Raw genomic sequence first — 26881 nt, 5'->3', positions numbered from 1 at the left:
TTGAAAATCCTGACAAATTCTTTTCTAAATGTTATCTTTTCTTTTTATATATATTAACCCTTATATGTTTTTCTTGTCCGAGCTATGTGATTACCATTTTGAGATGAGTTGACTCAGGGATTTTCTAGAACTGTGGGAAGAATGGATGATTAGACTAAACTGCTCAGCTACCTAGCAGTGGGTTCAATTTCAATGTGCAATTTAGTTGAGTTGTGTTTGCTGAGTGACTAAAGGCAGCATGAAACCTTTCTCTCAGATATTCCCCCCCCCCCCACATATCCAACAATATAGATTGACTAGAGTACAATAAGAATGCTGTAGCATTAAAGAGGCAGTATGCAAAAGATATGTAAAAAAAATTAATTTCCACCCTCCAAATAAAATGCAAGGTTTGCATGGGATTTCAAAAACCAATTTAGCAACTAATAACTGATTTAGCAACCAAAAACTTCACCCCTTGAAATATTGAAGCTAACTAGATTAAAGGGAACTCACAGTAACAGTTGCGAAAAAAATATTTCCTAAATGCAAGACAGAGGCCAATATTTTCTTTATTGTCTCCTGTTCTTGATGATCAAATTTCAAAATGTCCATTGCTGCCATTAGTTTCTGGTAGTTGTCTGCATCATCACGACCAGGAATCAAAGAACTGCCACCCTATGTATTAAATACAACAATCTAGGATAAATATTGACCAAACAATCTATAGCAATGGATACATAACAATCATATATGTTGTCACTCATTTTATCATATATACTGCACTCATCCTTAATCTTCTGAATCTAATATTATTATAAATGTATCTAGTGGTTTCTAATGTTATGTAGCTTAGATCTGCCACTAAAAGTATCACTTTCTGCTAGGGCGGTGTTTTCCAAACTGTGTTCTGCAGAACCTAAGTGTTTCCCGAGGCCTGAATTCCACAAACTACTGGAATAGTTAACTAGAAGGCCACCACATAAATTTATCTCTTTAAAAAATATGCATAGTGTTCTACTAAATACTCAGAATGTGCAAAGTGTTCCATAGAGAAACAAGTTTGGGATATACTGTCCTAGGGAATGTTCAAATATTTCATATTGACTTAGGTGGGTGACTAGTATAAACTTTTATTTACATTGGTTCCGAAGATTTGTTACATGACAAAAAAAAATATTTAAAGGAATAACAGACAAAGTGGTCCCTTGACTTTTGAGCGTCTAATTTTCGTGGAAGGGCTATGCCGGGGGTTTTAAAAAATATGGAAAAAATACTCTGCCTTTTTTTAACATCACTGGGTTTCTGATGGCTGCCTGATGTACCGGTATATGTACAGTACTGGGAAAAAAGTCATTTAAGTGCTGAAAGAAGTTGATACTTTACCCATCATTTTTATTGATACCATGATGAAAACTAATTAAGGAAAATGATAATAAATAAATCTTTTGTTAAATTCAAATGTTCTTGTTATATTACTCTAACAGAAAGTGGTAGGGATATTGAGTTCTCTATGATTTCTTACAAGGGAGGGGCTAAAAAAGATGATTTCTGGCATTACCTAATAACTGACTGTTCTCCTCGATTGATAGACATGAAATAAACATTTATATGTCTAGAGAATTACTTTGATGCTGTCTTAATTACACATACCTGATTAAGGTAAAAATATTTAGGCGCTGTTTGAAGGCCATATTTTGACTTCTGCTCATCAGTGAGTGCTTCAAGCATTTCATAAAATACATGATAATTTCTTTCTTCAGGAGCCTAAAGTTGTAATTAGAATAAAAAGTTAACTATAAATCATTGGTCTACAACACAAGGATGAACTATACATTTATACAACACAATGCTGGCTCTGTAAATATAATTGTTCTGATTCACTTCAACTTAAATTTAAGGTTTCATCTTCATCTTATAAAAATTAAGGAAAATAATATAATATATATATTTGAAAATATATAAAATAAAAAAAAATGTGTTTTTTTGGCTGCTAGCTTTAAGTTAATGATTTCCTACAATCAACTAATTTTGCCCTGATTTAAAGATTAAAATGATTATCAAAATATAATTTTTAAAATAAACATATTTCTTAAAATCAAGAGTGCTTAATTTAATTTAAAAATATTTTAGACAAGTTACAAAATGTGAATGTTTTTATGAAAGGTGTCAAATAAATTATAGTTATCACAAACTATAAAGAAAGAAATCTTGAACTGAGTGTTGGGCATGGTCTACTGAGCCTATTGAAGTAGGATTAAATAATAGATGTTAGCTGTTGCCTCCAGGGGGGCAAAGATTTTGAACTCAGTCTTGCAGCATAAATAATTCATGAGATGCTTGGGTACACTACCATATACTACATTCCTTAATATGCTACAATGTAGATTACAAATGTGTCAGAGGACAACAGAGATATGACCAAATGTGTTCAGTTGAATATAATTAGTTATTTAGCTTGAAGTAACACTTTTCACAAATTAGTGTACCGTGCGTGTTTATAATGCAAGCGCTCCTGCTAATTTGAATGTGAAACAAAAAACAAATGCATAAATGTATAAGGAGACAAATGTATGAAACCCTTTACATTCATTTCTTTTTATTTGTGGTGGTATACAACTGAGTTGCAAACTATAGAGGGAGTCAGCTAATTGTACTTTCATTCCACAGGAACAACCACATTGATGTGAACCAACACAAATGCAAACTTTGACTGCTCTATCTGTCTGGTTTAATCATTGTCCTCATCTATATCTCTATTGTTAACTTTTGATAAACTGCAAAATGATTTCTATTCCAGACCAGACCTAAAGAATTTTCTGTAAGAAGGGTATCAATTTGTGTGAATTTAACTAATAGGTTACCAAATTATATGCCAACCAACCTGAGTTACTATTCTTGATTTTTCAAGCAAATATTCAGATGTTCTAGCACCAACTATTGATCCACTAAATAAACAAAAATGATATAACATTACTTTATTACAATTGGAACTTCTAGAGTTTGAATTGGGTTACAAATTTTGCTAAAACAAAAACAAATAAATACGAGTAATTTACATAGTATAATATATGTTTACTCTTGAAAACAAAATGATATTGATAATGTCAGCAATTTGTATAGTAATTCAATTATCAGATAGCAAACGTCTGTTTTTTAATTATGTTGAAATAAAATGAGACATATGTAAATACCAAGGAAGGAAAAAAGGATAAGAATTAAAACTAAAGAGTAAATAAAAAGGGCGGGCATCATATTCAATGGAAATTTCCACTGTTATACCAAAGTAAACAAGACTTCACCTTTTGAAAAACACCTCAATATATTTGCCAAAGCGTGATGAGTTATCATTTCTTATGGTTTTAGCATTGCCAAAAGACTCTAAAAGTGGGTTAGCCTCCAGGATTTGCTCAGTGATGAGATTGTTGCCAGATTTGTTGACTGCAGCCAAATACTGCATTATTAATTTGGTGCTTTCTGTTTTTCCAGCTCCACTCTCGCCACTAAGTGTGAAAGAAACAAAAAAAATGCTACAGGCAATGTGAAAAGCAAACACGAGAGAGAAGTTTTGTCAACAAACAAGTGCACTTATGTTAGCTGACATAGTGGTCTCTGCACCAAACATTTCCTAGTGTATGTATGCTAATGGACTGTGTCAACAATGGAAAGGTTACACACATGCCTATTTCACTCAAAGTATATTCCAGTGTCTAGCATCTGGTAGAACTTTAAAAAAAAACAAATAAATTAATTATTAAGTTCCTCTTTAGAAAAACAGATGACGTGGAGTTCAATTTTTTCTCAGGCCAATAACTAATAAAAGTATTAAGTGGTTAGAAAAATGTCCAAGGACTTTCAATAGTGCAAAATCTATATTACAGTAAACTAAAATTCTGAGTAACGGATGGAAGATTTTGATTTGATTCTTTTGTATGGTTGGAAGATGTGAATAAAAACAAATAAGTATATGCAATTTATGGGAACATGAACTAAAAAAAAAAACATTAGAGATCATTATTAATTCTTTTATGACTATTCTTGCTTCATTAAAAGAAAAATGTTCATCTATCTTTTGATTCTTGTCATTTATGTCTAGTTACAGGTCTCACTTATTACATTATTTGCATCACTTTCCTTTGGACAATGAGTCAACAAAGACAAAAGTTTGTAATAGTGATCAAACTTACCTAATCACTAAAACTTGGTTCTCAGAATCTTTCATCATTTTTGAGTATGAAACACTGCCGATTGCAAACAAGTGCCTGATTATGGAAATAGAAAAAAAGAAAAAAGATCAAATTCATGTAGCATGGCCAAACACTACACTGTAAATTAATATAAAATCCTAGTGGCTAGAAAAGTCTAATTTAAAATGTGCAACACTTTTATTATTTAGACATATCATAATTAAAAATTCACTAGTGAACATATGGAAGACAAAGGAAGAAATAGATCTATATAGATCTATATAGGTAATATAGCCAATGAAGAGATAACAAGAATTTTAAAAGGAAGATTAATAAATAATATCTAAATGTAATTAGAAAAGCTGAAAGTCAACAGTTATTGGCCTAGATCTAGACTTTTATTAAGATTTTTTTCTTTGTTTAGGTTATTTTTTTTTTAATTGTACTCTTTTCTGGACAATATCTACAAATAAGATGGCATGATCTACATCTAGATTTTGGTGACCACTGTGATTGTCACTATGGACAGTGTACTAGATTAGTCTAGATCCTCTTCTGAAGTAAAGTAACGTTTGTAATTTAAAAGAAGAAGACAAGATGCAACAAAGACTTAGAAATGACTCTGCGACTTAGATGTTAATTAAAGTTATCATCTAGAATTTAGATAATAAATGAACAAGAGAAGTTCTTTTCAAGCATGTTCAACTCAACATGATGCCAGTGCAATATTATTTGAAAATATTTGTGTTGATCTATTACTCTTGGCCTGGATCTAGATCAATAAGATAGATGTGACATGATGGGACCCAAGAACGACGTAGCAAACTGGTCGTGCGGTATGCGCGCTGGACTGTTGTTCGGTGGTCTCGATGGTTATAGGTCCATACCCTACTCGCTACAATCCCCTGACTTCCTGGGGGAGGTTTGGACTAGGAAGTAAATTGTCTTCAACTCTGATGGAACATCCGAAACATGTAAAACATTTTACAAACAATAGTTTTTTTAATCAAGATAAACACAAATTGCCACAAGTGCATCCCAAAATATTAATTTAAAAAATTTAAAAAAAAACCTAGTCTAGATCTAGTCCTAGGATTACATCTAGATTCAAGTTCTAGTAATTGTTTGAAAGTAGGGAAAAGGGAGGGTTAAATTGGGCTTTTTACTCGATCCTCAGGAATTAAGAGTTTATAGGCCTAATCTATAGATCTTTCTTGATCTACTTCGCCCGGGCATGCTACCCTGCCTCATAGTGGTGCCCGGGTGGAAACGATCGTAGGAGGAAACGATTAGGCTAAAGGGTAGCAAAACAAGACTCCCGTGAGGGTACCTAAGGGGGTGCGAGAGCATCCTCATTGCACTTTGCAGAGTTGTAAAAAAGCTCTCACAACCTTGTCATAATCCAGGCGCCGTTCCTCAAGGGGCCGTTACATAAATGGCGTGTCCTGCACGGTTAGCCTGGTATAGAAAAGGGAAAATGGCAGGGCTCCCGGTGCACGAGGTCTATGGCCGCGAGTCTGACACCCCGCCAGACAGAACAGTGTACACTACTCATTCAGGCCGGTGAAAGGGAGCTCTTGTTCACTTTTGCTGGCCTGGAGTTCCAAGAGCCGAAGGGTCAACTCTACCTGACAGTTTCAAGAAGATCTACTTCGAGAAAACACCGCCAGACTATATAAATATATATATATGAAAAGGATAGCTGATTGATCAATGCTCGTGTGGCATGCTCTTTGAACTGACGTCACGATGATCTGGATTCGAACCCTGCCCTTCACATAACCCCCTAAGTCCTGCAGTAAGTTTGAACAAGGTCAAGGATGTAATAATCTTCATTTCGAAAGGAACCTTCGAAACATGTAAAACAAAACAAAAATTTTATAAATCATTTGAAAATGGATCTAAATTTAGTAAGCCTAATAGAACAATTTTATACAATATTTTTTTTAGATTATTTAAAATGGTTTAAAGACAAGTCGTTTTTTTTGTTTCAGTTTGAATGTCCACCTTAGTTTTTCTTTTCGTTCACTTTCCGTTTGTTTATTGAGTGTTGCATTGATTGGCAAGCAAACAGCACAGGGATTAGGTCTGCCAACACATGAACTCGTTGGCCAGGTTTTTGTAGAATTTTCACTAAACAGTTCACTTGACCACTTGCTTTAGCAAATAGGCATATTGCTTTGCGGATTCATGAGTCATATTTGCCTTGGATAATTTAAGTTGTTGATTTTCATTTTCGCTGAAATCATCTGTGTTTGTTTTGCTCATTTGTTGATTTTTTATCCTTCTGAAGCAATTAGTCTAGTTGTGTGAACAGAAAAAGTGTTTATAGCCTATAGACTTGGCATCGGTAGGCTTATAAATGATATAAGGCGGCGTATGGCTTCGTACTGGAACTAATACATCTAGGCTAATTGTTCTAAAAAAAACAATTAAAAAAAAAAGATTGTCGCAGTATGCCATGTATGACTAACAACAGAGTGGAAAAATGCAAATACGTTTTTTTTTTCTTTTTCTTTTATTTTTTAAATTAAAACTAAATGAGTTATTGGCACTCCTACCCATTATACAGCAAGATGTATTTTTCTTTTTTTTTTATTACCACTAATTAATTTGCTATTTGGATTTTGTTTTTGTTTGATTCCATATAGTGTCTTCGACAATGAATAATTCTGCAAAGTTTCAACTTGATGCGAGAATGGGAAGAGGAAAAAAACGAGTTTGTAGATTTCTACCAGACACAGAGAGCTGATATACGCTTTCTAACTAGGGCTTGTTGCTGGTATTTAAATGAATGGAGATTTTTTTCCTCGCGGTTGTAGAAAATGGAATAAAATAAAATATTATTTTTTTTTTTACAATCGTTCACTTTTGCGTCAGCAAGTATTTTATATTGAAAACATTTCCTAGAAATGGCATTATATGTTTTAGTGCTTTTGTTGTAGAACATTGTATAGAAGAAACCACACAAAGAGCATCAAGGATACAAATAGAGAAATGGAAGATCTAAGAATGGTGTTCATGGTAAACCATCTTAGTTTTGACCCCTCCCCCCATGTCGTTAGTGCATGCTTTTAAATAGTAAACATTCAACACAGCCTCTTGTATTATTACTTGTATATTTTGGTAAACATTAGAAGTTCCAGCATTAATTTTGTTAGTTCGAGTTGTTATTATTATGCTTCATATCAAGTTCATAAAAGTCTTGGGCTCACTTACTATTGCTAGCGGGATAAAATACTGCTTTTCTTTGTTACATTGATAAGAAAAACTTTCAATCATTGGTCACAATAATGTAACAAATATGATATAGCAAAGTTTAATACGTTCTCATAGGCGAATTCGCTTCTAAAAGATTACCCCAAACTTGAACTTTTTGTTTTGAAAACTTAGTATACACATTTTAGGCACACAATTATACACACATACTTTTAACTAAATTTAAGAGGTCATAGATAAGAAGATAAGTGACAAGCATTATTTTTATGGCACCCGATCTCAGACGATCATGTTTTGATTTTACTTTTTGTATGGAACCTTACGGTTATATTATTTATTAGTTGTTTTTTTATAATTCACAATTATTGATATAGCGGTTTTTTTTTTTACTTGCACTGCTTAACAAACAGTGGGTGCACAAGTGCCGCCTACGAGTTTGTCGAACGAATTCCCGTCAAACTCCCTTTGTATTTTGTTTTTATTATTACTATCTTGTTAAAAACAGTATGGAAATATTTTACTTTATCCCACACGCATAGTTTCTATATATAGTTAGCTTTCATGTGTTTCAGACTTTGCGTTCTTCAAATATTCTATCCATCCAGAAAATGCTAGCCATTTGAACCTGCAGACAGTGAACAACTTTAGAAACTTCCTACTTCCAGACATGCGCAGTGCAAGAACTAAGCAAGGGGAGGAAAAAGTCACCCCGCTTGTGTTTGCCTTGTGTAAAGCGCACAATATTTACACGCCTAAAACAAGCGTAAGCGGAGTGGCGTCCAGAGTCCACTGGCAAACATAACTGACCACATCTTTTCGTGCTAACTCTTTTTTAGGACCAGACAATTTCTTATTTTTTTTAAATCTTGACACAATATTTTTCTTTTTAAATAGTGAATATAACAAATTATTGTAGGTGTTTGTTTTTAACAAAAGTCTAGGGGAAAAAAGGGGGAAAAATATGACTGAGAATACATTACAATACAATGAAATACAATACATATACAATGAAATGCAACTGATATACAGAATTCAGCTATTTATACAACTTTTGTGTAGCATTGACTATCATAGAATTTGAACTTGTGTGTTATATTTTGCTTCTAGATTTATAATTTGTCTTCGCATCTGACACAAGTGGCCAGCTGTTCCCCAAGTACTATCACTTGCAGCTAAGGTCGCGTGCCACAAAAAAAGCAAATATTTCTTTGTAGTGTCAGCTTGCCCAGTCTTCCTGAGCAGATTGTTATGGCCAGAGATAGTTTTCCTGACATTATATTTCTCTCATTTGTGAAGAAAAACCTGAATCTTAATTTAAACGTAACAAAGAACAAAACCAAATAGAGGTGTTGTGACTGCGTATCAGGCTGGGAAACAGATACACCGCATTACTGAGGTTGAAATAATGGTGTAATCGTATTCAATGGTATTGTCACATACGTGGAGTAGTATAATCTTCAATGCTGCCACAGCAACGTAAATAGTCAGAGTTTTCTTTACAATTGACTTCTAGTAGGTTTGAAAGGGAAATAATTCGTTTCCGTAACGAGTACATTATTGTGATTTCGGTTTAAAACCTATATATATATGTACATTTAAAAGACAAAATCAGTCTGTTCAGTTCATAAGCTTCAATCTTCATGATACATCTATTATGAATTTATTATTAATTTGAATTTTAGAAAGTTTTAATGTTTGATTTTTTTTTGTGTGTGTAGTCTGTTTTCTTTGATTTTATGTTTACAACTTGAGGGTTAAATTCGATTTTCTTCAACTAAACTAGAATTTCCGGCAAGCAACTGGACATTGTGTCGTCATATTTCAACTGGACATCGTGACATCAGTTTTCAAGTGGATATTTTGTCATCAGATTTCAACAGGACATTGTGTCATCCGATTACACTTCTGAAAGTACCAAGTCGTATTAACCACCCCATGCGCTTGTAACAAGTATACTTACGGTGGCAGCTCACCAAGAGGTCGACCTTCATATCTTTTCACCATATCCAAACCATAAATGTTAAACATTTTGTACGGGTTGACTGCCACCAGGATACTTCCAGTATAAGTCTGTAAGTATAAATAAAAATAGTGTATGAAGCCAAACTCGTCTACAATATACATTACAACAGTCGTTGGGGTTTTAATTAAATATATTGTTTTATGGCTAACTCGTCCACAATATACATTACAACGGTTTTGTTCTTTTTTTTATAACCGAAATGTACGTTTAGTTTTTAAATTTCACTAGAGACATTCATATCACAAAAACAAAAAATCTACTTATTAAAAATAAGAAAATAAGGTAAAATGACATAACATTTCCAAGTAATCGATTTCTTTCTTATTAACTATGACATGCATTTAGAGTTATTTATATTATAATAATAATGGCAATGTCTTCGATTCTGAAGATAAAGGATGTGTGCAGTGATTCACATGACTACGCAGACCCTGTTGCGCCCTGCATATTTTCTCGCATCTCATGCAGACAAAGCCGTTGTCCGCCGGCGGTCTATTTAAGTTTTCTTTCCGTCTTCTGCGCCTGTCTTCAATAATGACTTTTCTTTGGGTCTCAAATGTGTGTCCAGCAGCCTTTATGACAGCTCTCCAACAGTCTTTTTCAGGGGATATCTTCTACCAGCTACTTTCCTCTGTCAGTGAGGGCGAAATGGCGCCTGAGTTGATCTTTATAGCGCTTACGGTGGGCACCTCTGTTACGCCGTCCTACGTTAAGCTCGCCAAAGAAGATCGCCTTTGGCATGCGGTCGTCTCCCATGCATTTCTATTCAAACTTTGCCTAGATACAAACTATTCCCAGGGTCTCCACTAATTTTCACCCTCATGTTCGTCGTGCTCAAACAGATCAAAACTTTTGATGTGCAAAGTTTACAAAAACAACTAACCAACAGGGCCGCCTATACATTTCTTTTCTCACACTCCTTTTGTTATCATGTTTACCAAAATTTTAAAAGTATTTCACAACATATCTAGAAAACTAAACTTTTTTTTTTTTCAAAAGGCGTAGTCTGATATTTTTAAAGAAGATTTGATGGGACTTCAGAAAACGAACGAAAATACTTGAGGAATGTATGTGTTACAAGCTGTAAATTCCTAAAAGTTGATAAGCAACAATACATTCAGTTTATATCCTAAGGCACACACACAAAAATACTGACTAGTTATAAATCTTTGAATGATTATTTTTCAGGTAACGAAAGGTTGAAAACTTGAAATGACTGTAAAAAAAAAAAAGTCGTCAGTTGTCAAATTGTACAACAGTTATGCTACAGACTTGCACTAGACAAACATGTCGCTACTGAACGCGTCAACAAGAGTCCTTGGCATGGTGTGCTTGTCACTATTCAAGCGTACCTAGACCGCGCATGTAAGGTCACGGGGAAAATATTGACAGGGGTTCCATTAACAAAAATACGAAGTATAGCTCCTGGCTACCATATAATATAGTATATCATATAATGAGACTGATCAATATTTATAGGATTAACAGTGAACTCGGAGAGTAAATTGACACAAGACTTCTTCTACCATAATGCAGGACTAAGTAATTAAACGACATTATAATATTGGTTGCCAAAAAGACTAAAATAATGTTAAGTGTAAATGAGGGATTCCATCTTGCCACTTTCAGCGGTCTACAGATCTAGCATAGGTCGGCACCATATACAACGATCTGAGACTGGTAGTAGACCTAGTCAGACAACATAGGGTGACCTGGACAAATTAGAGCTCCACTGCCCCTTTAAGACTCGATGCTTAATATTTTGTATAACTCTGACAGCTATTTTCAATGTTTTTTCGGCCTAAATGTCTGATTCCCCGTTTCTTAATTTCAGTTAGATGATTTTAGGCACAAACGATACAGATTGATAGCGAGGGGTAGATCTTAAATATCAAGGAGTAAATTCCCTTGAGGCGTCAAGCAGCACGCCTTTCTTTTTTTTTTGTTGTTGAATGTTAGACTCCACCACTTCAAATGTTTTCTAGAGAAACTTTTCTTTCATGGACACACTCGTATTTTGTGTCATAAACATTCACAAGCTATTAATAGTTAACGCATGTTTTCTCTACGTTGTGCAGCCTGCATATAAAATAGATCGATTAATAGACTAGAGAAGAGATTACCATAGCCATAACGTGATATTATTTTGTCAGAAACAGAGTCCTTGGACTCTGTGTTAACTAGTGTTAACCAGCGGTTATCCCTATCCCTTGTATTGAACTTCTTTAAAACATTTTAAAGCAATATAGAGCTATTATAATGGCAATGTCTTCGATACCAAAGTTTAAGGATGAGTGCAGGGTTTCACAAGACTACACAAACCCAGTTGCGACCTGCATATTCTTCCGCATCTCTTGCAGACAAAGCTGTTTTCCGCCGGCGGAAGTTTTTTTTTTCCCTTCCGTCTTCTGCGCCTTGTCTTCAATAAGGGTTTTCCTTTAGGTCTCAAATGTGTGTCCCGCAGCTCTTGTGACAGTTCTCCAACTGTCTCTTTCAGAGGCCATCTGCGCCAGCTACTTATTTCTACGCCAGTGAGGGCGATATGGCGCCTGAGTTGATCTTTTTAGCGCTTACGGGGGGGGGGGGGGGGGGGAGGGGGCACCCCTGTTACTCTGTCCTACTTTAAGCTCGCCAAAGAAGATCACGGTCGTCTCCCAGGCTCAACATATCAACATATAGCATACGTTGTCAGCGCTGGTTCGCAAAGAAGTTCAGCAGGTGGGGAAACACTGAACTAGATATTTGAATTTAAACTTTAAACTCAATTAAAAAAAAAAGTGAATGTGCACAATTTGTGTGGTGTTTATTTGAAACCTCTAATTCATTTTAAGTGTTAGCGTAGAAAGATACATAAGTGTGTTTGTGAGTGTGCAGGTGTGTAAGCCTGTGTGTATGCGACTGTGTGTTGTGTTTACATGTTAGCATTGTTTTAGTATAGAAGCCCAGAGTATGGGTGGGAGTAAAAAGATAACACTTGTATCGATCGTTAACAGCGAAAACAAAACAAACGAATTACTGAGAAATGAGCTTGACCTTTCCTATATCTGATAAATACGAATGAGGGCAAGACATTCCTAAGAGGGCCTACTTCTATCACATAAACCAAATATTTAAAAGTTGGTTTTATTTGTTTAGAATCGATAGAACTTTTAGCTCTAAGTGTGTGCTGAGATTCTATTTCATATTTCGTGCAGCTTAACTTTCTATATAAATCCAGTAAAGTACAAAACTAAAAACTACAGACTTCCCTTTGCGTGACTTAAAATATATCCAAGAAACATTTCAAGGCAGAGTGGCACTTTTTAAAAATATATATTAAAAATGTTCTATTTACCTTGCAAATTTATCTACTATAATTATAAAAACAACAAAAAAAAAAAAATGAGTGGGACCTGGAACGTGGAACTTAGACACGGTTAAAACGGTTTTCTAGAAATCAGTTGATGTTTACCTTTGGGAGTTAAAGTTAAAAAATATAATTTAAATTTGGCTAGACGACTACGTCTTTTTTTTTCTTTTTTTTTTAAATGTAACATTCAATTATTAAGAGCAAAATAATGGCTATAAAGGAGGAATTGTATTTTTTTCAAAGTATTTTTTAAATAATTTTTCTTATTTTAAAACTTTCTTCAAATGTTCACATTACGAATGTTTGTATTCTAAGTACAACAATATACACTGTTTATATAGCAATTATTTAAAACTCTTTGTATAAATAATTGGAGATTTTCAAAATCATTTTAAATAAACTAGACAATGTCATGGTCATGAAATCGAAATTCAACGTCACAGTTGCCAACTAAAAAACAAACAAAAAAAGCCATATTTTAAATAATATCTCAATGCGTTGTAGTATATCTTTGTATCAAATCTTCTTTATTACCTCAAGTTAGCTGCCCATTGTGTTTTTTATATACGTTTTCAAGTCATAGAATGAAAGTCTAATGGTTTTTTTTTTTCATATTCAAATTATTTTTTTGATGTAATCGGAAGCACTTAAAACATTTGATTCTGTAGTGCTAAAAAGTAAAAAAAAATTATTATATACATTGAAAAAAAAAACTTAGCTTATCTTCACTTCCTTTAGTTTGTACACCGGATACACCAATAAAAGCTATACATTTATAATGTCCTCGCTACGTAATAGAGTTTATTTACATGTTGTGCTGAAATGTTTGCCAGAACCACGTGTCAAAATTTTGGCGAATAAAACTTGTACATTATGTTTTTAGCTGAAATTAGATTTCATATTTATTATATATGAATAGCCTATCATATAATTTAAAAAATAAAACAGAAAGAAAAAAAACGAAACGACGGTTGCTATTATAATTGCCAATGTGTAAAAGGCACGTAATATTTTTGATTATCATATCAGAGCCACGCCCCTGTTGGCACAGGTTTCATTGCAAGTTTGTACAGAGAGTTTCGAAATTTGCCTGAAGCCGTGTTTTAATGACTTTTTTTTCTGGTAACTGTTATGCATGTGAGAAGCAGTGATGCAAATTATCAACAGTCGGGCTCCTGACAAAGTGTACAAGAGCAACATAACGCAGTTTTGTACATATACTATATCAGGGCAGTGTACTTCAACAATAACATTGGACACAGGTTTAGCTATTTCTTCTCTAAACAAAAAATATTGTTTTGTGTCATGTGTGAGGAAGCCACCAATCGGAGGCCTTCGGCGGCTGTCTAGTTTGCCTATGACTTAACCGGCCCCGACAATGTTATTCAGATTTATCGTGCTTACATAAAGAAAAAAAGAAAGAGTTTATTCTAACTTAGTACTTCATCTGTAATATGAACAGATAGAACTTTTTTTTTCTATCTATATTTAATTTAATGTAATATATTTACCCAATGAAGATATTAATTACAAAAGATTGATCTAATTTAACCATTCATACATGACAATAATACGAAATTTGGGGGCACTTAAGGGACGGCTAGGATCTAGATAATTAAAAGTAAACACAGCTTTAAAAAGACCAGAATAATATGCCCACAGAATTACAGCATTTAGATCTATGTTATTCTCCTACTAAAAACAAGCAAAATATTTTTAAAATACTGTAAAAATTAAGGATAAAAGCTTTTCTTACTGTACATTTACAGTCTTCATACTGAAAGATTTATATCCTCTTTTCTTTATCAAACAAAATTAATTAATTACCGCTAATTGATTAATTAATTGGTTAATTTTTTTATTGATTCATGTTTTGTTATGGATACTAAATAATTGAGCAAAGTTTCAACTTGATCCGAGAATGGCAAGTGCGAGAAATAACGTGTACAAAATGTGTACCAGACCGACAGACGAGTGAGTTTATATAAGCTTTGTAAAAAAAAACAATGCCTGGATTGGCTCTATGGGCATTTAGGCAAATGCCTGGGGGACAGTATAGAGTGGGAAGCTGAGGCCGCAGCAAAAGGGCACTTTGAATAACAGGCCAATAAAAGATTCTTTTTTTTCCTTCTACTAGGGTTGTCGTAATTGGCTCGCACTTATAAAGAGTGAGAATCCCCTATACGAGTTTGATCGATGCAACGATAGCAGCACCCTCCCAATGATAAATGTGTTTGTTTAGGTTAGGATGTAATAAGCAATTTCATCAAAGAATTATGACTGGACCGTCAAGGTCTACTTTTTATTTCGCTTGTCGCAATAATCGATGCTGTTACTGTCCAGCAGGAGTTTTATTACTAAGCTTATATCAAGCCACTCAGTCTTTTTGGTAACACCCAATCTCGGATCAAGCTGAAATTTTTCACAATTATTTCTTTTACCCGACAAAACAAGAATCAATTTTAAAAAATGTAACTAGTTAGTTAATTATAAAGTTTTCCTTTCTAGGGCAGATGCTGTTAAGGTCATCAGTTTCTTTTACCAACGATTAACGAGCAGGGTGTCATGTGGCCAGCATGTCAAGTCAGGGTATGTCAAGTCAGGGTATGTCAAGTCAGGGTATGTCAAGTCAGATTATGTATTTTGTCATCGTGTTGGTAATTTTGTTGACCTTTATTTTGGACGGAACTTGTTTAGCGCAACTGATACGTTCATAGCTTGCTCAGTGCACTATGGTCCAAACATTTTTGTGGACCAAATAGGAAAGGGGGAAGGGGTTATCTAGGAGAATGTTTCCTTGCTGCTTTTTCAAGCTTCCAAAATGGAAGGCAGTGTTTTGCTACTGAGCTATAGAATTACTTATAAAAATACAAGTTTTTAAAATTATTTTATTGATAGTTTAAAAACTTTAGCTTGTTTGTTTGTCATGCGCCCGCCACCAATTTAGTAATATTTCCATATAAAACAAATTTAATTAATTACGATTACGACTAAATGATTTACTAATTTGTTATTTTTTAAATTAATTCGTGTGTTGTCATCGACAATGAATAGGTTTTCAAAGTTTCAGCTTGGTCCGATAATGGGAAGTGGGAGAAATCATGTGTAAAAGACAGACAGACAGACGGAGTGAGTTGATATAAGCACGAAAAAATCAATGTTTACTTTACGTTCAAATAATTTAGTTAAATAAACATTCATATTTTAGTTGTCATTGAAAATAAAGAAGAAAAAAATGGCCAGTATTGTGATTATTATTATTATTATTATTATTATTATTATTATAAATGGTAATACATAAATATATAGATCTTGATCAATAACTAACATCTAAATTAATCGAAAATAAGAATGGCATCCAGATTTCAGGCAACTTCTTTCTTTAAACATTTTTAAAAATTAATTCAAAAAAAAATAATAATAAATGATTGTGTTGTCACGCAGCAGTAGTGTAAAATTTAAAGTCGACAGGTTATGCACAATTGTAAACAAAAATGATTGGTATGATATATATAGGTCTGTGGATTCAAATTTTGTAATGTGACAAAAGTGAGAGCTAAAAATATGAATTGAAAAACATAAGTAGTTGTTAAAAAGGCGAAAAAAAGTACACTTATCATTTAAATATGTTCAACTAAATACATTCATTTCAATATGTTCATCTAAAAAAGTCCAACTTGTGTCTAACTGATTAATTGTATCTATATATGTTCAGTTAAATATATTGAACTTGATATATTAAACTAAAAATCTTTAACAAAATATGTTCATTTAAATATGTTCGAATCTCTAATATATATGTTGAACAAAATATGTTGAACTAAAAATGCACTTCAAGCGAAATATATTCATTTCTTTTCTTATTATAATGATTCTTGATAAAATCTTGGACGCAGGCATTCGTGCGCCAAGAAGTCCCTTTACTTGGATATATTAAGTAATCTTTTAACCCATCATATCCTTCTTAGATAGATTAACATAAATGGCGTATACATTGACAGGTTCTTTTAACAGTTACAAATGTATTGTGTTATGAATGTTTCCACTTTGTACGTTGCATCAATCTTTTGGATTGGGCGAAGTGAGTGATTAGCGCTTTAAACATTAATATCCCATTAGACAGCACACACCCACATGAGGAAATACATTGCTAGAGTCTGTTTTATAAACTGAAATAAACATTCAAATTTGAGAATTTGTTCAAAATTATTTTTTTAATTAAAAAAAAAACAAAAAAAAAAAACGAGGGAATACTGAACACACTGGCTTCAGTTGTTAGTGCAATAATGAGCTGCTCTCAAAGTGTAAGGAAACAGCTTGTTTGACCACATTTTCTTAACGCAATCTGGAATAACCTGTGCTTCGAGTGCAGCAAACAGAACTAGCGGGACTATTTGACGTTAGAAATTTTAGTATTTAGCTAAAGCAATTAGCAATGTTTAGCTAATTTTGTTCAAATCAGCTATTGCATCAGTTGTAATTAAAACTATTTTTGTTTTAAGATAACAATAGCATTAATGTCATTTAAATATGTTTTTATCTCATTTAATTAAGCCTTTTTAATTGATTTAAGTATAAAAACTAAAGTTTTTCTAAGCATTATACTAGATACTAGTCTAAACATCTGTCTAGAGATTTTAAAAAGTCAATGCTAAAAAAAAATATTTTCATTTTGTCAGAGAGCAATCGTGTCACAAATATTGGTAACGTAAAATAAGCAAACATCAGCAAGTTGTTTTTTTTTGTTTTAGAGACACTTCCTCCAATATAAAGCTGATGACTTTTTGTAAGAGAGATTACTTAGCTTTTAATAATTAAAAATGAACATAACAAGGAACATTTTAAGCCAGCCCCTACTCCCTCCCCCCTCCCGAAGAAAATCCTGGTTACGACCATGACAAATCTACTCAGAGTATATAAAATTCTAGTTTGGTGATATTGATCCAGATTTGGAAATATTAAAAGACAGTGGTCTGGGCTAGAATACTGGAACTATTTAGAGATAGTATTGACATTGTGAACTACATATAGACCAAATATTGTAAGATGATATTTTGAAAAAATTATAACAGTCAAACACAAAAAGCTATGGCTAATTAGCTAACAGTTGTTTTCTCACGAATATACAAAAATGTCAAATGTCTAGGAAAATCGTTAGAGCCGTTTTCAAGCTAAGAAGAGTTGTAATAATAACAAAAAAACAAACTCTTGAAGGGCCAATTTAAGTAGTGTTTGGCTCTGTATGTGTCTATATGTCGATGTAAGTATTTTGGTTTCAACAAATGTATTGTTAGACAATCGTGAATACTTACATAGATGAGTTCTCTGTCATAGCGTACTCTCAAGTTTTTCAAGATGGAGTGTTCGTTCAAATCACTACAGAACAAAAAGAGAATATTTTTTAAAATAATCATCAAGATAACAAAGGAAGCTTGCGTTTTCACATTAACTCATAGGTGGCCCACAAATAGTAAACATTAATAACAACTGTCTAATATAAATTTCATTTAAAAAAATGTCAATTAAAAAATGGATTGCCTAATATTAAATCTAATGCAGACTGAATGAAAACAATGCTTGAAGATCTGACATAGCACTAGGCCCTGCTAGACGCTGGTTTGAATAAAACCAGTGTGAACACTAAAGAAATTGTATGTATGTATGTGTGTATATATATATATATATATATATATATATATATATATATATATATATAGAGAGAGAGAGAGAGAGAGAGAGAGAGAGAGAGAGAGAGAGAGAGACGTGTGGATACATTTAATACGTAGTTATTGACAAGCTATATGTAAGCAGTCTTGAGATTTGAAGCAAGAAGAGTGGCCAGGGTGAAAGAGCGCTGAACCAACAAAAAGCTGAGAGAAGAAGCAGGCATATCTGCAACTGACCAAACCTACTCAATGCCACGTATGCGGCCGGCTTTTTAAAGCGAGGATTGGACTTTACAGTCATCTTCGAGTCCATATGAAATGAGGAATGTGCTCATCTATAACGAAGGAGGTTACAATTAGTTTTCAACATATTCAACATTCAGCTCGCTATTGGGCCGGTGGGGGGCGAGAATAATTAGTAGCTTTTGCACTTAAGATTATATATATATATATATATATAAGTTGTTTTTTTATTACCATCCTTTGACAAACACAAAGAAATCATCCCGTATATACAAAAGAAAGACGAATTTCGAATTATTCCTCATTTTAATCATGTTATAAATTGATGCTTATGTATTATAAAAAAATGTATATGAGATATTTAATTGTAAAAAATTTTAGTTTTTGAGATGTAAACGTGACAGACGAACAGATCGGACAAAAACAACGGAGACCATTCTGCTTTCGGGGAAAATTCAGAAGTTTTTTTTTTATTTTAATCTTCTTTAAACTTTGGCGGTAACAACAAACTAACTGAACTGTAGAGTCTAATTACTTTAAAAATTATCTGTTAATAAATAGCAGGTTTATAACAAGTAGGGATTAAATGTAAAGAAAAAAAAGACAAAGATATGTGTTATATCACAATAACATGCGGAGTCGAGAGATTACACACAAAAATGCTTCGCAGACAATATGACAGAGTGTTAGCCTTTTTAAATTGTTTTTTATGTTCTTTAATCTTTTCAATGTCAACTTGGATGAAGTTACGTCAGCGGGACGACATCATGTGACAAAACAAAGTATTCTATGTGGCATTGTGACGTGCAAAAACAATTGGAAGACAAGATGGGAAATGTTTATCTAATATATAAAGCAGAAAGTAAGGCGTATGTATGTACGTATGTCCCGAATAAAAATCAATCATGATAAAACTTGGCATAAAAGTTCTTTAAATCATAGCGGAGACCTTAGTGTATGTTTAATGTTTCTCCCACAACCGGAGGGCCCTAAAAAAATAGACAAAAAGTACCTACTTGTAGCTCTATTCAATAGCGAAACTTTTTAAATAATAGGAGAAACCCGTTGAGAATTATATTGGATATGAATATTATTATTATAGCTTTTATATAGCGCTACTTTCATGCTTATAGCATGCTCAGAGCGCTTTTTGGTCCAATCTCATTTGTGGACCAGTGGGGGGGGAGGGGGTATCTAGGAGTTGGTTTTCCGTGCTGCCTTTAGGCGCTCAGTAAACACAACTCTGCCCGAGTCGGGTGTCGAACCTCGAGCCCCCTTCTAGGTAGCCAAGCCTCTCGATCACGCTTCGGGAATATTCTCCAAGCTTGACATAAATATACATTCAAACCAATAGATCAGTAATACCCAAACTAAGGTCCGCATATATATAACGCTTCATATATTCTCTCTACCTTTATCTAAATCTCACCCACGCACACATTCTCTCTCTCTTTCCATCCCTCCCTCTTTCTCTCTCTCTCCCTCCCTCCCTCTCTCTCTCCCTCTCTCCCTCCCTCCCTCTCTCTCTCTTTCTCTCTCATACTCTTTATGTTTTATAACAATTATTTTCTTTTACTTTTCGTTGACCAACTCTCGTTTATCTTGACATCTACCAAGTATCTCCATAGCAAGTATCCCAATGGTTATTCCTTGTCCCAAAATCAAACTGGCAGCTCTTTGTTTCAACATCTGAAAGCTCCATGTCTAGATATCTTACTGGCAACTCCATGTGTAGACATCTAACGGGCACTTCCATGTCTAGACATCTGGAAAATTCATTTCTTCACATCTAACTGGTAGAGCCATGTCTTGGTCATCTAGAAGCTCCATGTCTTGACATCTAACTGACAAATTTTAGATCTAGCCTTCTAATAAGAGACTCTTTTCTTATAAAACATACATTTTACTTTTTGAGAACCCTCGAAATTCATCCATCATCGGTGTGTATATTTGTTTAAAATAAATGAACAAGCGAATATTCCGTGAAGCAAAAAAAAAAAAAAAACACACTGCGTTGAAACGAAGTTATTTCAGAATGAGCCCTTTGTATTCTGGTCTCTTTGATGTAACGCCATCCCCTTCACATAATTGTAGCTTTATCTCCGGGTTTAGCACAGGTAGACGTAGAAATATTTGTTCAGTCCTGATAGACGAAGATGTCTTGCCTTTTTTTTTTCTGAGAATCCCTCATCCGAGACCATGATAAGGACAACACGTATTTTTTCCACATTTCATTGAAGTCTGTTGTGAAGTGGATGAACACAGACGTGATGGATAAGACAGCTAGGAATGAGGTTAAAGGGTACGCTATAAATATAAAAAAAAATGAGGCGGCATGGCCTTGTTATTAAGTAAATCAACACAGCGGACAGAATCCACAAGTCAAGGTGAAAAGGATTGTAGAAAAGGGAAAATTCAGCTCACTGCAGCGGCGTAGCCACCATGGCGTGTTCTATACAAATTTGAATTCGTTTAGAATCCTAGACAAGTACGTGTTATCCTCAGGTTTATCTAAACATAGTCTTTGCGTGAACCTTGCCCTGGACATTTTGTTTAGCAGAGAGGTCAGTTTCAAGGTTGTAGTTAATAAAGGTGACTTCAATTCTATGACACTAAGAGGGTTGGCTTGACTCACAATTAAACTGGACAGGCTCTACATATGTTTCAAAATATAAATTACAGTAATATGGAAAATATATATTTTTTGTATAGAAGTATAGACCTAAGAATTGAGTACAATGACTCTATTTCTTCAAAAAAAGTCGGAACAGAAATGAATCTAATTACTTACTACTTGTAAGAAGTAATTCAGTTGAGTGCAATGATATTAGAACTATTAATTACAAAAGGTAGAACTTGCATTGGAATACCTATTTTAAAATAAATATACTAATACATACAACAGGGTTATGGCTGGGCTCTGTCTCAATCAACTTACGGGAAGGGGGAGGACCGCCATTATATTCTTGAACCTGGGCCCACAGGTACCCTGCTTGCCCTGATACTGTGCTACGCCACTAGCTCAATAGCGTATCTAAGAAAGATATGGAAGAGTGTAGGCTGGCAGTTGTAAGAGAGTAACTGACAGAATTTGTGTATATTAACTTTTGTAATTGAACTAGTAAATCATTTAATTGTTATATGCTAAATCTATATCTATCTATTTCTCAGAAAAAGAATTGCTGATTATAACAAATAGTGATAGTAGGCCTACACCTGCTGCATCGAAGTTTTGTGTCTTATGTTTCAACAATGTGATGCGAATGCAAGTTTAATTAAATAAAATCTAGTCTTAATTTTAGTATCCAATTTATGTATAGACTTTCTTATTTACCAACTAAATTTAATATGTAGGGACTAAATGATTTTGAGAGAAATATAGAGGTAAATGAGAGAGAGGGAGAGAGAGAGAAAAGAAAGACTGCGAGAAAGAGAGAGAACGGGGAAAGGAGACATTTGTTGTTGTTTTTTCTCTTTTCTCTTATTCTTATTCTGGGAAGCGTGGTCGAGAGGCTAAGTGCGCTTGAACATGGCTTGTCTTGGCTACCTAGAAGGGGGCTCGAGGCAGAGTTGCGTTTACTGAGCGCCTAAAGGCAGCACGGAAAACCAACTACTAGATACCCCCTCCCCCCCCCCCACTGGTCCACAAATGAGATTGGACCAAAGCACTCTGAGCATGCTATAAGCATGAAGGTAGCGCTATATAAAAGCTATAAAATTTATATTTATTTAGATTTATATCAATAATTTTTTTATGGGAAACAACCAAAGCATAAAAAAATCTTTTCTTTACAAAAATAAGTTTATCCAAGGGGAAGAACTTCACACTTACAAATATATTTCTATATAATGGAGAAGCTATTTCCATTATTCGATATCAAACAAATAATTAATTACCAATTGATTTTTGTTTCGTTAGGTACAATAAATAATTGTTTAGATTTCAACTTGATCATATACCGGGGGGTGTGAGAAATAAAATATACAAGTATCTAAGGGGATAATACCCTTCATATTTAACGATATCTGTAAATACTGAAGGATTAATTTCCCTTTTTGGTATCAAACAATATAATTAATTACCAGAAATTAATTAATTAATTGTTTAATTTGATTGTTTTACGCCAATGAATAACTGTGTCAGGTTTCAACTTGATCCGAGAATGGGAAGTGGGAGAAAAAACGTGAACAAATGTTTTACCATACAGACAGACAGACCAAACACAACTAATAGAGGCTATTCCTCTTTCCTGGGTCGCTAAAAAACTACACTAACAGTGTTCTTCTCAACATTCAGTTTATTGAATACATAGGAATATATGAACAATGTAATAATAATAGCATTCCTATATCTCAGTCAGTCGGCCTCACACGACAGTAATAGCGGGCAACACTTCCACACGTTCACGTCTCTTCGTTTTGTATGGGCGGAGATAGGGTTGGGGTTGTGGATAGTTTGTAGTTCATAGCTTCTGATATTTCATACTGAAAATATTGAACTCCGCCTTTTTACCCACCTTGGGGGGCCGACTATGAGTTTGTGTTTCCACACTGTCACACACACAGTAAAGTTATCCCTTTCACACCTTGCGACCTAAAGGGCAGATGATGTTAAGGTCATCTTTTTTTTTTTTTTTTTTGGGGGGGGGGAGGGGGGGGAGCAACGGTTAACGAGCAGGTAGGCAGCACAACGACCAACCGCCTTTACTTTCCCCAACTAAAGTTAGGTACCCATTAGAGTTGGGTGGACTCAGGGGCGCTCTGAGAATCCCGAAATTCAAGCTGTTAACCACTCAGCAACCGCGTTCCCCAACCTTGTTATGTACATGTTATGTCATAAATTCCTAGTTCGCACAGAGCTGTAAGTTAGCTCGTCGTAAAACCCTACGAGTATCTGACGCGTTTGACAGTGATTGTTAAAAGCCTTCATAAAATATACAAGCGGACAATTAACTGATAAGTCGAGATTTATAAATCTAGGTAAAAAAATAAAAGAAAGAAATGAGGGGACGGGTAGATTTGATAAGAAGTTAGATTTGTGACAATGTGTCATTTGGGCACTAGGCCTCAAATTGATCTGAGCCTGTATTTAGATGAAATATAGGTCACCTAGGTCAAACACAGTGCTAAGACTGCTTTTGATAATGTCATGTATGGTTCAATATAGAGATTTAAAAGTATGTTGGAGGTATGTTCTAAAGTTGACCTACTTGTTTCTAACATGTAGTTGAATTAGCCAATGGCATGACATGATTAGAACTTCTACAAGACAATGAGCCTAATAGGCTTAACCACTAGGTACAGGCAGACAGACAGACAGACAGGACAGACAGAGTGAGCTGATATAACCTTTGTAAAAAATAGAAGGAGGTAAAAAGTAAGAAAGGTAGAGCAATGTCTAGACGACAGACCAGTAACTCACATGACATCGTAGTGTTTAAAGACAACTACAGTGATGTCGGAATGAAAACACAATTGTTGTGCGTCTATATTGCTACTAGAGAAGAAGAGTATGTACTTAGAAATTGACTCAGATAAGTAAAAAAAAAAGTGACGTTAGAAATTGACTCAGATAAGTAAAAAAAAAAAAAAGTGACGTTAGAAATTGACTCAGATAAGTAAAAAAGTAACGTTCCTCAGTGGGGGGTAGTGGTAAAAGGGGCTTGTTATGTCAAGCTTATTTGTTTCTCTGGCGAACGGGTTACGAGGGTGCCATGTGGCCTACACGTTCCATGTCAAGTACGAATTACAACTGGGTGGACTCTGGGGCGTCCTAAAACCAGCGTTTAACACGGTTCAATCTCAAGACCAATATTTCGTTACTTGAAATTTAAAAAAAAAACAAAAAAAAAAAAAAAACAAAAAAAAAAAAAACGAATGTGATTTGAATGCGATAATTGACGCTTTTCCAGCCTCAAAGCGAGACCATTTGTTATAGAAGGTCTGAACACTAGCCTGCAACGTCGCAACCTGTGGGCAGTGGAGACCATGAGCTCTTTGTCACGTCACAGGTTTGTACGACGTTCAGGCGTTCTGTAACGAGTGGCCTCGCTCAAAGAAACATTCTCAAGGGAGGTGTCTTTAATTAGAGATTTTCATCTATGGCGGAGAAACACTAAATATAACTAGCTTTTTTTTTGTTGTAAACGTAATGGAATGATTTGTATGTATTGCTGTGAATATAGGCACGAACTAGTGTAGTCTGTAACTATATGGTGTCTTAATACATATGTCTTGAGCAGTGAGAAAAAAAGGTAGAAAATTGGACTACATTTGGCGATATTCACATGTACTATTGCTGAATTGTAGGTTGCTGGCGCAAATTATTAAAAGGCTTAAAACATATGTAGGCCTATTCTTGGTAGCCTCGTACTTGAATAAAAGGTAAAATACCCATCATAACCCTTCACAATATCCCGCTTCTCCATTGTAATTCTATCGCGTGCATCACAAATGTGCCTTAAGCAGCCCTCCAGTTTGACAAGCCTCCTACAGTCTTCGCCATTTTACAACAAGGTATGGTCTCCATTTTTCTTACGATGGTATCTGCCTTGGTCCCTTTGCTTACTATTGTATCCAGACAACTTCTACATATTCATACGAGTAATTTGATCCAAACCTCTAGCATTTGTCTCACACCAGGTATTCTCTTCAACGTCCGTACCTAGACAAGACAACACTATGGCCTACGCACAAATTGACATTACAGAGAACGTATTTATTTCGAAACCAAAAAAAAGGTGAATCTAAATGTTATGGCCTAGCTGCATTTGTTAATAGGAGTGTCCAGATATATTAGAAGGGAGGGGGAAAAGGAAATACATATATGCATGCTTGTTTGATTTATTTATTACATTTATTATCTACTCCAATGTTGTATTTTTCATTTTATATGTAAAAAAAAAAGTTTGTATCTGGTCCAGCCCTCCCCCCCTCCCCAAATACCCGTTTACCTTTCTTTAAAAAAAGTTGGTCAGACTTAGTTCTAGTTCACTGGTAATCAACTTTACCCCGTCACTCCTCCCCAGTGTTGTTCATTTTTAATAAACAGCAACGCCCCCTAGTTAATCTTTTTTTTAAAATTTAGTTTACAATGTAACACACTCTCTTACGCACATATTTACACACACACATATATCTACGCTCACAACGAAACTCCAATCAATTTCCCATTGTCACGTGTGGATCAACTCTCTTTCTCCCTCTCGTATATATATATATATATATATATATATATATATATATATATATATATATATATATATATATATATATATATATATATATAAGACGTAGTTAGAGTTTGTTGCACTTTAAATGTCAGTTCTTACTTGTTCAGTTCTGTTCAGATGACATTAAAATTCTAATTTACTTGTGAAAAGAAGCAGAGAGTTTTGATTACTTATGGCCAAGCATAGTCTACATAATCACCAACATCATCAAGATCATTGATTCATTTGAGTGAGGGCCTGACAGTCTCACATCCTCCCTTGCAAAAGCCCTGGACAGAAACCCTGATGTTGTGTGTAAGGAACATTGATCTAAGTCACCATACAGGTCAAGAACTTGTGTGGCTTCCCAGACCTGTTGAGCAGGAATTTCTCAAGTCTTCGGTCAGTCGAAAAGAATACCTGACACTGTGTTCTCTTCTCTTCCCTGTGGTTGGGGGGGGGCACCATTTTGTAAAATATGAACCAACGGGACACCGAGCATCCATCTCTGTGTTATCAAAAACCTTGTTCAGGCATGGTCACCATCCAGCCAGCCAATCAAGGGTATTGGATTGGACTCCAAGTGTAGCTTGTGAATTTTAATTAGTAATTAAATTAGTGAAATCGTCACAGATTTCCTCAATGAGTGTCATTGCCTACGATGTGGGAAGTGAACAGTTATCTTACAAAAAATACAATTGAAAAAACAACATGAAGTGACTTAGCAAGCCAATTATTACCTTCATCAACAATCTTAAGGCTTGTCTTCGAGCACGCAATTAAGGAGATGGCCTATTTCACTCAAGATAATCATTGGCTATTTACTAGCTTTTATTTATTATTTTCTATTACCTTCCAGATCAAAATTAGATTGTAGTCAATGCGTTCTGCTTGCTGCCCAGCCCTTTTCTTTAGTTTGTTGTATTGTTTGTCTACAATATTCATACTTGATATACCTCTTTTCTGCCACACTATTCGAAGGGTGGCGATTTATGTCCCTTTGT

At 34.5% G+C, this 26881-nt stretch overlaps 1 protein-coding gene across 4 annotated transcripts in view; it reads right to left on the bottom strand.

Moving 5' to 3' along the window:
- The window catches only part of LOC106054111 (unconventional myosin-XV-like), a 117654-nt gene that overhangs the window by 62330 nt on the left and 28443 nt on the right, over nt 1–26881 (bottom strand). For all 4 annotated transcript variants that reach the window (XM_056021343.1, XM_056021344.1, XM_056021345.1 and 1 more), the window contains exons 4-10: nt 18070–18133; nt 9346–9455; nt 4167–4241; nt 3282–3482; nt 2864–2927; nt 1633–1746; nt 496–657 (exon numbers count right to left, since the gene is read on the bottom strand). In XM_056021343.1, the coding sequence (XP_055877318.1) occupies nt 496–657; nt 1633–1746; nt 2864–2927; nt 3282–3482; nt 4167–4241; nt 9346–9455; nt 18070–18133 (790 nt within the window). The remainder of the gene's footprint in view (nt 1–495; nt 658–1632; nt 1747–2863; nt 2928–3281; nt 3483–4166; nt 4242–9345; nt 9456–18069; nt 18134–26881) is intronic.

Source organism: Biomphalaria glabrata, chromosome 2 (assembly GCF_947242115.1).
Source record: "Biomphalaria glabrata chromosome 2, xgBioGlab47.1, whole genome shotgun sequence".
NCBI lineage: Eukaryota > Metazoa > Mollusca > Gastropoda > Planorbidae > Biomphalaria > Biomphalaria glabrata.
The sequence above is the reverse complement of the archived record's forward strand: the minus strand, read 5'-3'. Positions and strand labels throughout refer to the sequence as shown.